The sequence below is a fragment of the Colletotrichum navitas genome, assembly GCF_030913465.1.
Source record: "Colletotrichum navitas strain CBS 125086 chromosome Unknown LY79scaffold_63, whole genome shotgun sequence".
Classification (NCBI taxonomy): Eukaryota; Fungi; Ascomycota; class Sordariomycetes; order Glomerellales; family Glomerellaceae; genus Colletotrichum; species Colletotrichum navitas.
Window position 1 is genome coordinate 1 of NW_026850609.1, and position 12,007 is coordinate 12,007.

Consider the following 12,007-nt stretch of genomic DNA (forward strand, 5'->3'; position numbering starts at 1 on the left):
GGCGATGCGCCAAATGCTCCGCCATCCATTGTAGATGTCGTTGCTGATTCTGTAGCTGTTGCCTCCAATCTTCGGTGCCCTGTTTCCAGACGTCAATACTTGGCTCGTCGTCTCAACAGTTTATCGAGCTTGGAGAACAATATACCAAATACCCAGATCATAGCCAGTCCCCCACTGACAAACCTGGTAGAGGATGTCGCGGTCGGTTGTGTTCAGCGCCTCGGCCATTATCTCGAAACGGTCCGGGGAAATGGCCTCTGGGTGCCGGTAGTCTACCATGACATCGGGCTCCACGGCGTAGCAGTTATCGTATCTGGGGTCACCTTTCAGCATGCAGATAGCCTGTGACAAAACTTTGGACCTACTTGAGGGAGTCCGCGCCCCATGCGGCGAACGATTTGGCATCGATGAGCTCATGGTCTGTCATTCTATTAGTCGACCTGACATCATCAACTTTCACCCGGTAGCTCACGCAGAGACGCAGGCTGGTCCGTGGAACCGCATTGAAAGTAGCCACCGCCGGAGTAGACACCAAACTTGAGGCCGAGATTGTGGATATAGTCTCCCAGCTCCTTGCCGCCTCCGGATGGGAACAGCTCCGGGTTCCATTCGAGCTGCCCGTCGGCCGCCCGCTCCGTAGACAACCAACCGCAGTCCGTCGTGACGGTGGTATATCCGGCCTCGGCAAGACCCGTGTCGACCAGCGCATGCGCGTTAGATTTGATAATCGTCTCGTTGATGTAGCAGTTATAGTAGTTGTAACTGTTCCATCCCATCTGAGGCGTCGGAGTCTTGTACGTCTTGGCTGAAGCCCGGCCGCCAAGGACCATCAACAGGCTGAACGCAACGATAGCCATGGCTGGTTTGCTGTGGTTCAATTGAAAGCTCACAACGGCGTAATCGACAAAGCTCTCGACAATAGCTGTGTGCAACTATTCGACCAAGTTATGCCCGTCTTATAGCTCAAAACCATATAGGTGCCAAGTCCGGCAGTACTACTGACCCCTGTCTGCAATTCCATCGTCGCGGGCCCTTCTTCTCCGGGAGCAAGCTGTTCGACTAAGCTTAAGTGAGGTCATCACAACTCTACGCGCACCATTGAACTTTCGTCCCAACACTCCTGGGCACCCCGCCTGTTCCCCGACGGGATCACCCCATCAAAGAATGGGTAGGCTGAGGGGAAACGCACGTGGAAGACGCTAGTCGATCAAACTTATTGGGATAGCCCCTGTCAGGACAGATGCAACCACTAGCAGACGGGCGCTTATAGAATGCGATGCGACTGAGATACATATCCAAGGTGGTGCCTCGCAGGGTCGCATAGGAATAGGATAATACAAGGATTCGATGCGGCACCACTCGCGAAATAATGTATTTCTCCCCGCACCAAGCCGCATGGCAGTGGTGAGAGATCCAAACTTGTTCACATACTGGTTCGAATAGACAGACACCTTTGCTTCCCCGCAGTTGGGTGACAGTCTTACTGGAGCCATAACCACGATTGGACGAGAGACTGGATGACGATAGCACCTGTAGGCTAATTTGAACGAGGCTCGTGACGAGAGACCGACTAGAAACGCGACCCCAGTTACTGTGCATACAATCAATACCCAGAGCTCAATACGATCGTGCGCTAATTATTGTACATGTACGACTGCACTTCCCCGATTTTCTGTCTTGAGATGCTCCTCTTAGACCGGCGCCAAGTTCTGCCCACTCTCAAGGGGCTCCTTTGCTTTTTTTTTTTTTCTCCTCTTTCTTTTTCTCGGCCATAAAAGCTTTGGGGTCTCCATTTCAACATACTGTCCCCTCTTGTGCATAAATTTGAACATATTGCTATTCGTTCGAGCTCAAAGTAAGGTGCCGTGTAATCTGGCATCTCAGTATCTTTTTCCGTATGGTGCATTGTAAGTCATTGATAGGAATCATGACGGGGGTGTCTTCGACGTTATAAAGAAAGCCAAAACTCAATTTTCTACTTGGCGTGTTAATTCGCTTGCCCCCTAAATGATAGAGACTAAATAACTGGTTCCCGCGAGGTGACTCGCAAACGGCTAGAATTGAATCTCATCAAAGGGATCATTAGGAGCTCATATATCATTGTTACGTCCCAGTAACTATGAATCCAGTGTACTTCATGCCAGGGTCGTCGACTATTCAAAGAAGATTCCGACTTCACTGATCGCCCATCCAATGGTGAGTCTGCTCAAGAAGGACTCCCTGCTGGAGGGAAGAGATCTCGACTAGCTATACAAGCGCATCAATCAGGTTCTAAGTCTAGACACCATGTATGCAGTCTTATCCAATGACTTCATTAGCCCATTGCGTAAGGCCCAAGAAGAATGGAGTATCTATCACATAATTACTCATTCTCAGACTATAAACACCTAAAAGCTCGGCATTTTGGCCTTGTGATGTATGCATGTAGTTGTCGAGTTCATCCATCCTATAGCAACCAAATTTTTTTTTCTAAAGAATGGTTCTTATAATGGTAATAACTGGTCTGGAAGCATCCACTAAGACTATACGAATAGACAAGTATTTACTGGCCTTCAGCTGCTTTTGCGTACTGTTCTCCAAAGGCTCCATACCAACGGTCAATAACCTCCCCAGCCATTCCTGGTCCGATGGTCTCATCTCCATTCTCCAATTTGCCAGCAACTTGGTCCATAAACTCATTAACGCTAAGAGCGTTGGGGTTATTTTTCTTCTTGTTGTCATTGGGGTCCAATCTTTCTCGGTGCAGGTCGGTGGAGACTGTCGGTGGCGCAATCTCCACCACTCTAACCTTTGATCCTCCATTCTTCAGCTGTGTGCGGAGGTTCATGCTCCAGAAGTGCATCCACGCTTTGGTGCCGTTGTAAACAGGGTTGATGATGGAGAATGGGATAAACCCGAGAACGCTCGAAACATTGACGATGAGAGCAGACTTCTTGGCCTGTAGATGAGGTAGAAACTCCAAGGCAAGGTGCATCGGGCCCCGAATGTTGATGTCGATCTCTTGGTCTGCCTTTGAAAGGAAGTCGTCATCCTTAAGGACCTCAAGGGGTCGCTGTACACCGGCGTTGTTGACCAGACAGTCCAGTTCAGGATGGTCCGCAGTAATGCGCTTGACGAAATCTGGGATCGATTGGACTTCGCCGGTATCAAGGACATAATAGCCCGCGGCTCCGATTTCCTTCATGGTGTCTTGAAGTTTCGAATCTGTTCGGCCGGCAATAAGAACCTTCTTGCCCTTCGAGATGAAGTATTGTGCCATCACTTTGCCGATACCTCCGGCGCCGCCGGTGATAACGGCACACTCGAAGCCCAGGTCACCAGTAGAAGTCGGCATTTTGGTAATGTTTTTATTCAGTATTAATCCTTAACGCTTGAAGCTATATTGTCAAGAGAAAGTTGGCAGTAGTCGCTTTCAAAATGGTGACGTTTATATCTAAAATAGCCTACGCCCTAGGAGCCATTTCGGAGCCGCGAACCACATTAGTCACATCAACCCCTCCTATCCCTTTTGGGCGGCTGACCTGAGGTGTTGCCACTACAGGACTGAGTACCTGAGCAAGACCCACTTGTTTCTGGATAGCTTATCCATAAAAGCATAAATGACATACGGATCATTTTGAAGCTTTATGAATCAGAAGCATAAATTTCTATGCATACCACTATATAGTTAGTAATCATCGTCTTACCCTTGTTACTAGCCAAACGGGTATATTTAATAAAACGTATCAATGACTAGCAAATCATTATTCAAATTAGCGGCTGGCTCTTTTAGTATTCGTTAGGCATGTACTATTACAAGCACTACTGCTTGTTTGTTAATTTATATGCAAAGAGACAGTTGGAGTTTGGAAAAAATCACCTGCATATACCTCTCTCTCTAAAGCTCCTTTAGTGACATAAAGTGAATGGGAGATTGGATTTCTTCTTAGTACGAGATTTACATTCACAAGATTTCTTCAGTATCTACATGTCCATTAGGCAAAAACCTTTCGCTAAGGTGCACCTTGTTTTGCCCAGACAGACCAACATCAAAGGATTCCTCTAACCCAATCCCTCTTCCTTGGGCATCATACAAATTCAATTGAACACCTGAGTTTAAATTCATGATCTCCTGTATTTGAGCATGTATTGAAGTCCGTTGACAACTTCTAGCTTCTGCCTATGATCCATCTGTTGGCGTGAAGATGCTGACTCTGAGCTCTGGCATCAGAGATAAAGTTAGGGATTCAAAAAGACTTCTGTTAAGGGGACTGCTGCTCCTTAACTGTTGCCTCCTTGCTACCTTCTTCATTAGGTTATACCGAAAATTACGTGACTAGCGCCTTTAGAGACCTGTCTATTGTTGTGATCTACTGTGGCTCAGTGACTGTACCAAGCTCGAATGGTCTGCCACAGCTGTGTCGCCTTCATGCAGTGTTGCAGATGACTGAGCTATGGCCATCTCCATAGTTTCAACTTGACGTATAGAAGAAACCAGTGTTCTCGTCCTGACGTCTCCGGACGGGTTTCCATTACCTCCAGTATCAACTGCAGCGGCAAATTCGCCTAGTTCCTCCATGAGATCGCATTCCATCCTGTCAACCTCACTGTCGCTTCCATCTGAATTCGTTGTTGAATCAGAGACATCCTCTTCAAGGTCACTTATTCCCCCTAGCGCACCCGATACTTCAGCGTCCCCAGTTCTCCCTAAATCAAGAAATGCCTCAATCACAGATTTACGAACAAATAAAGACGTAATATCACCGCTTTTCCTTGGAGCCCTTCTCAGGATATGCAGCTTGAGGTGGTGGCTATCGAGTTTATACGACGTAGAGAACTACCGACCACAGCGCCTTTTCAGAGGTTCCCCTATGCTATCCGTCGTTATATCAGGATCATGAGAAGGTGCTAAGCATGGCCTGGCTGCTTGATACATATCAGCGATAGGGCGTACGAATTGCTTGAACTGCATAGGGTTGTATTTGAAGAGGTGAGGTTTTCTGGCCGAGGTTTGGGTCTCCGCAGAAGCCAAATTGTTGGTATCACAGGCTGGTCGACCAGAGGCAGCAAATAGCGTATATTACTATTGATGCGAAAGAGGTATGATGGTTGATATGAAGAAGTTCAAGGTTGGCAGTTGCTGTGGATATTTGTGGAGGTGTAAGTGAGTGAGCCGCCGAGGTTAGTCACGTGACCTCGGATCGGCTCCACCCTCCGCCGGTGACAAATATTCTGACACTAGCAACTTTCTTATGTAAAGAGAAATGGCCAAATAACCTAAAGACTGCCTAGTAGCTAAAAAGCCTAAAAACGCAATAAAAATCAAAGGCCTAAAAGTATTGTAATACTTCTAGTTCATGTGACCTGTCATATAGTGTATAAAACCTATCCCTCTATTCTAATCCTTATAGTCCTATTGCTAACTAGCTACTCTAATGCCTTATTTAGTGACAACTTTGTGAATCTATTAGCAGGATTATTATTACCTTAGATCTATTAGACTTTGTAGACTTTATATTACTTATATAACTACTGTAGGGCTATAATGTCTATTATAAGCCTCTTTTCCTTTGTTATACCTAACTTAATAAGGCACTTATAAAGTAAGTATAAGTTAGTGCAAAGGATAGTTAGTACACAAGGAATCTTAAGGCAGTTAGTTATTATTACCAGGGTTATACTAATTACGTAGGCAACGTTAGTGCTAGCAACTATACTGTAGATCTCTAAAGCCAGTATACTCTAGGTAACTTACTTGCACTTTATTAAGCTAAAGTAAATAATGTTGCTAGTTATAGTAAAGCTATTACTATTGTTGTTACTTGTAATAGCTTTATTTACTAGAATAATAATAAACCTTAGCTATAAGGTTAGATCTTTGTTATTTATAAATAACCTATTAATAAAGACAAAAAGTTTTATAACCTTAAGGTTAAGTAAGTAAAATAATAGTCCTTGTTTAAGGTTACTTATCTACTAGATAATACACTAATTAAGTGCCTAAATCTCCTTTGCACTAGGTAATTAGTGTTGTGCTACAATAGAGTAGTTAAAGTAAGCTTTAGGTTAGTAGACTAATGTAATATATACGCTATAGGCTTATTGTTTAATATATTACTTTGTTGCTTATAGGGACTTCTTATTAATAGGCTAAAGTCTCTTGCCTTGGCCCTTTTAGTAGAGCAGTAGCTTGCTGTTAGTAGTTAATAAGACTACACTACTATTAAATATAAGGGGGTTGTTGCTAGTAAGGATTTACTTCTCCTTGGCTGTAAATATGGCCTTAGTAAGCTTATTAGCCTTATAGGCAGAGAAAGGTTTATTTAAAAGGGTAATAATATTATTAGTCTATATACTAATAACCCTAAAGTCTAGGCTTTCTAGTAATATAATTAGTAGGTATAGGTTGTATATTAAAGTAACTATCTAGAGCTTTTCTCTATAGTAGTAACTATATATTGCCTACTAGTAAGTGCTTACCTCTATAATACTATATAGAGGCTTTACTACCTATATAATAGTCCCCTTTAGGTAAAGGTACTAAATTTACGTAAAAAAGTAGGTAAAGATAACGTAGTTTAATAAAGTAGTTAATTAGGTATACGCCTAGGTAATATTATATAACTATAGTAAAAAACCGTTATTATATAATAATAATAAAGTAATAGTAAGAATAAGGCACTAGCTAGCCTATTAGATAGTAGGTAATTATATAAGAATAGCCTTCTTATTATTATCTATGTATCCTTAGATTATAAGGCATAATTTCTTATAAGGCTTCTTGTTTTTACCTTTAACCTTATTAACTATTTATAATTTAAATATATATATATTACTATACTTACCTTATTATAGTAAATAAATTAAAAAACGCTATAGGTAATAAGTCCTTTAATTTTAGTTACGTTAGCCTACTTAAAGGGCTTTTCTGTGGTTATAATAATACCTTTCTTGCGTAGGTTAATTACTAATAGCTAGTTAGCCTCCTCCTTGCTTATAATATATATAGTAGTTATTACTATAGAAGAGGTAGCTATATAGAGCCCTATTTTATTAGTAAAGTTAGTGTACTTTCTTAGGTAGCTAACTTTTTGTTTAGGCTATTATTATTATAGGCTAAGGTTAACTATAATAGTATTATATACTTCCTCTGTAGGCGTAGGTTAGGTTTCTTTACTACTGTTACTATTTACCTCTATAGATAGGTAATTACTAGTTTCTTTAAAGTATAGCTTAATAATAGTTAACTAAAAGGTCCTTAGGCTATAGAGTAAATTAATAGTGTAGTTAGTGCTATTATTAGTAATAAGGTAAAAAGGTCTTTACTAACCTCCCTTCTTATACTATATATAGACCTTAGATTAGAGAGGAAGTGCTATAGTTGCAGAGGTATCTAGGCTATTGTGTATTACTGTTGCCTTATTAACTTGCCTTCTTGCGTAGATTTAGTGTATAGCCTCTATTGCCTTCTTTACTGTTTTAGCCCTTTTAGTTAAGGTAGGCAAAAGTAGTAATAAGTTAGAGACTTGTAGGTAGGCGCTAAAGACTAATAGCGTAGGTACAAGGCTATCTAGACTAGTAGTATTATTAACTACTTTAACAGCTAACTAGAGGGCTATCTCTAGCTTAGTCCCTTTGCTGCGTAGGATGTTATATACTTGCTATAGGGGTGTATAGTACTATTTAACCTTACTAACGCTATTATAAGCTTTAACTAGTATTTCTTTAACGTTAATATAGAGTAATCTAGTAAACTACTTAAATTTACTAGTATAAAAGTTTAGACTAGTATTAGTAATAATCTAGTCTAGTAGTCTAAGGTAGACGTTAATCTAATATATCTATAGGGCCTCCTAGGTGTACTCTATAGTAATATTAGCAAGAAAATAGGCTACCTAGAAAAAGGTTATAGTATTAATAATATATAAAGCTAGGTAGTTACTATTAAGGTAGATAATATTAATAATAACTTTGTAGTTAAAGTTATAGTTATTATCTTATAAGGTAAACTTAAAGTAACCTAGTGCCTTTAAATTTATCTAGTAATAGTAGTAGATCTTGGTTATCTACTCTAGGGCTATAATCTTAACGTTGTTGCTTAACTGTTAAAGTATATAGTAAAGGCATTAAATAGATAGATAGCTAAAGCAATAATAAATCCTTTATAGCTTAACATCTATAAGGTAATACTAGGCAACACTACACTTAGGTTAATTTAATAGTATCTATAGGTAGCCCTATTTCTATATAATAGGCACTATATTATTACCTTAGATTAACTTATTAGTAAGATTATTAAATTTAATACTATAGAGATCTATATCCTTAAGGTAGAGCAAAAAAAAGGTGTTTATAGGTATTATATAAAAGGTTAAGGTGCCTACTAGTGTTAATACTTTAATAGCGCCCTTTAAGGTAAAATAATTACTACTACTAAAGTAGATTTTTGCCTAGCTAGCTTGTAAGGTATCTATAGGCAACTTGCTACCTATTTAGTAGTAGAAGGTATAGTATTACTTATACCTAGCTATTAAGTGTTCTACTGCGCTAAAGTTAGGCATAATACTATAAAAGGTTATTACTAAGTATTACTTATTAAAGGTAAAGACCTCTGTATTAGTAACCTTATTATTACTATTACTATATATATTGTCTCTTGTAAAGAAGTAACTAGTTAACTAGTTATATAGTAATAAGAAAATAGTAGGCCTATTTATTATAGTAGTACTAAAAAACAAGGTAGACATAAAAAACGTTAATCCTATATTATTATCTTTATTACTCTTTATATAGGCATCTTCTTCTTTATTAAAGGCAAAAGGTTTATACTCTTTAAAGTTAGTTATAAAGTAGTTAAATACCTTTAGTAAAGAGTTAGTAGGGTACTACTCTTTATACTTATAGTACACCTATTGCTTTTGTCCTTAGAGTGCTTTATTAACTAATAGTTAGGCTTACTGTATATATAGTACTTCTTTTAGGGTAATAATAAGGGCAAAGGAGGTGCTTACTAGTAGAAGTTATACTACTAGCTATAACTACTGTAGCTATATTAGTTAAACTGCTAGTAACCTCCTTAACTATTATATATATAGTTAGTCTAGTATTATTCTTTTACTTTATTAGTTATATATTAATAAGTAGCTACTTAAATTATATTATATTACTAATTACTAACTATAGTTAACTATATACACTAGTAAAGGTAGCTACTAGGTTAAAGAGGGCAAGAGAGTATTCCTCTACTCCTTAGCAAAAGTTAAGTAGTTAGTTAAAAGGCTATTTAGTTAGTATCCTACCCTTGTAGTAGTTCTTATAAGGGTATTAACCTTCTTAATAAGTAACTCTAGGTATTTAGCCTTGCCTTTGTTAAGGTTTTTAGTAATAACCTTTACAAGGTTAGTTTATTATAGCTTATAAGGTAGGCCTAGTAGGTTTCTTTAGTTTTAAAGTTACCCTTTAACTTTACTACTATTATAGTAAAGTTAAGTAGTAGTTTATAAGATAGTTAGTGTAGTACTTATAGCTACTCCTTATAGTATTATAAAGAAGGCACTAGTAAAGTACTTACCTAGATCTTAGCCTTAAGGTAATAGTTATAGAAGATAGTAAGCTTTAATTTAAGTAATTATATACCCCTCTACTATACTTTATCTTATTAGGGTATAGCTTACTAAGGTCTATAAGTTAGCAGAGGGTAAGTAAAGGCAGCAGTAATATTAGGTTAACTGCCTAGTTAAGGCAGAGAAGAAGTAATATTAGGTTAACTACTATTAAGCTAAGTAGTAGAGGGATAAAGTCTAGGTTATTATATAACAAGGCTAGATTAATAGGCTATTAAGGGCTAGTATTCTCTATATAGCTAGGCCTTAGGGGATTCTTAATTAACAGTAAGCTTAGGTAAACATGTATAGTAATAGTTCTAGTAGTAGGTCTATAATGTCCCTTATAAACTCTAGATCCTTTGTCCTTGCGCAAAAGTCTTTATTCTTACTCTTATAGCTATTAACTTCCTCCTAGGTCTACGCCCTAGGTTTATCTACTTTAAGGGCATTATAAACTTATTTATAGACCTTAGGTACCCTAGCTATAGATACCTAGACTCCTTTACGCATAAGGTAGTCCCTAAGTTCTCTAATTACCTTAGGATTAGCTTCTTTAAAGTAGTTAAGTTCCTATTCCTTAAAGTCCTTATTAGTGTACACCTATAGTGCCTACCTAGTTATCTTTATTTTACTATAATAGACTATCCTATAGATAATAATAGTGCTTAATATATTACACCTTACTAACCTCTTATAGCTATTAAGAGTAATATCTAATAGGTTAGTAGTGCCCTATAGTTAACTAGTAATAAAGCCCTAGTAGTACTCTAGGATAAGGTATAGGTCCTTAATGTACTTTAGGTAAATATACTATACTTTCTCCTGCTTAGGCTAATCCTCTGCTATTGTTGCCCTCTGTTAGCCTAATAACCTCTTAAACACAGGTACTTACTCCTGCCCTACAGGGTTAGAGGTAAATCTATTTATTAGAGGGATTACTACTAGTAGTATAAACAATAATAGGATTAGATAAATAAATAGGTTAAGGATATAATAAGGAGTAGGATAAATAGAAGAAGGAAAATATAATAGATATAGGTAAATAAGTAATAATAGTTAAAAGGTAACTAATTATTACTAAAATTACTAAGTAAGGTAAAGTAAAGTTAACTTTTTCTTAACGTAGGTATATATAGAAATTATTATATAGTAGTGTTAACCTCTCTCTTAAAGAACAAAAGGAGGTATACATAGAAATTATGCCTTAAAGAGAAAAGAAGAGGTTAAAGGCGTAAAGGAGGCAAGGTTATATAGGCCTTAACTACTGTTACTTAAAGAAAGTAGGTACTATAGTTATTACTTATAGTAATCTACTTACTATAGTAATACTAGAAGTAGCTAGTAGTTACTTATAGTAGCCTACTACTAGTAGTAATACTAGAAGTAGATAGCTTGTTGCTAGTAGTAACTACCTCCTATAGACTATAATAATAATAGATATAGATAGTTATAGGTAGAAGAAGCTTACTTTAGCTTTAGGTACTATTTACTTTACTTTTACTATATTAGAAATAGCCTTAACAGGTAGTTCTTATGTAAACTATACTTTACTAGTCTTGCTAGCTAAAACTTGTTTACTTGTAATCTTATATAGGCTGTTGCTTCTGTAGGTAAAAAACTCTTGCTTAGGTAAAAACTCTTGCTTAGAGGAAAAAAGGTTAAAGAAGGTAGAAAAAACAATAATACTTAAAGAAATCTTAGGTATAGGTATAAGTATAGGTAGTTATACTAGGTTAAGTTAAAGATATTAGTAAGTAAGTTATAAGTAAAGGAGGGGACTTCTCTAAAAGTGATAAAGTTAATAGGTTACGTAATAGACGTAGGCTTAAAGGGTTATTTCTAGATATTATAAGATTCTAGTTACTAACGATTATTAAGTTAGGTAGTGCTCTGTTATCTCTAGAAGTTATAGTAACAAGGGAGATATTATAAGCCTCTTCTAAGATCCTTGCTAATCTACAGTAGTAGTAACTGTAAAGTTAACACTAATTAGTGTTAGTATTATAGGCTGGTTAACCAGAGGCAGCAAATAGCGTATATTACTATTAATGCAAAAGAGGTATAATGGTTAATATAAAGAAGTTTAAGGTTAGCAGTTGCTGTGGATATTTGTGGAGGTGTAAGTGAGTGAGCCGCCGAGGTTAGTCACGTGACCTTGGATTGGCTCCACCCTCCGCTGGTGACGAATATTCCGACACAAATCTTTTACACTTTCAAGGTCCTCTTGCTTACAGATGCTTTTGTCATCTAACTAAACACCTAATAAATGTCCTAGCCTCGTAATTGTAATAGGTTATAAGCGAACACTATTGCAGAAGCAAAAGAAAGATAGTCTTTTTGCTTATAAGCTAGAGGGCTTAACTTCAATTGCTTATATTGTTATTAACTGGATGGGCTTAAAATTGCAAATTACACGTTTGTCT

At 37.7% G+C, this 12,007-nt stretch overlaps 2 protein-coding genes across 2 annotated transcripts; both read right to left on the reverse strand.

Moving 5' to 3' along the window:
* Window positions 1–1,151, reverse strand: LY79DRAFT_335806 (glycoside hydrolase superfamily; the record flags this gene model as incomplete). Its single annotated transcript, XM_060552531.1, has 4 exons — window positions 473–1,151; window positions 366–420; window positions 146–313; window positions 1–79 (listed from the first exon to the last, which is right to left on the reverse strand). Coding segments are annotated over exons 1-4 (687 nt in total), but the record flags the coding sequence as incomplete, so codon positions are not given.
* Window positions 1,152–2,371: 1,220 nt separating this feature from the next.
* On the reverse strand, window positions 2,372–3,422 carry LY79DRAFT_563499 (short chain dehydrogenase). The gene has a single exon (XM_060558562.1). The coding sequence runs from the start codon at window positions 3,332–3,334 to the stop codon at window positions 2,543–2,545; it is 792 nt and encodes a 263-aa protein (XP_060410753.1). The 5' UTR covers window positions 3,335–3,422; the 3' UTR covers window positions 2,372–2,542.
* Between the last annotated feature and the right edge of the window lie 8,585 nt (window positions 3,423–12,007).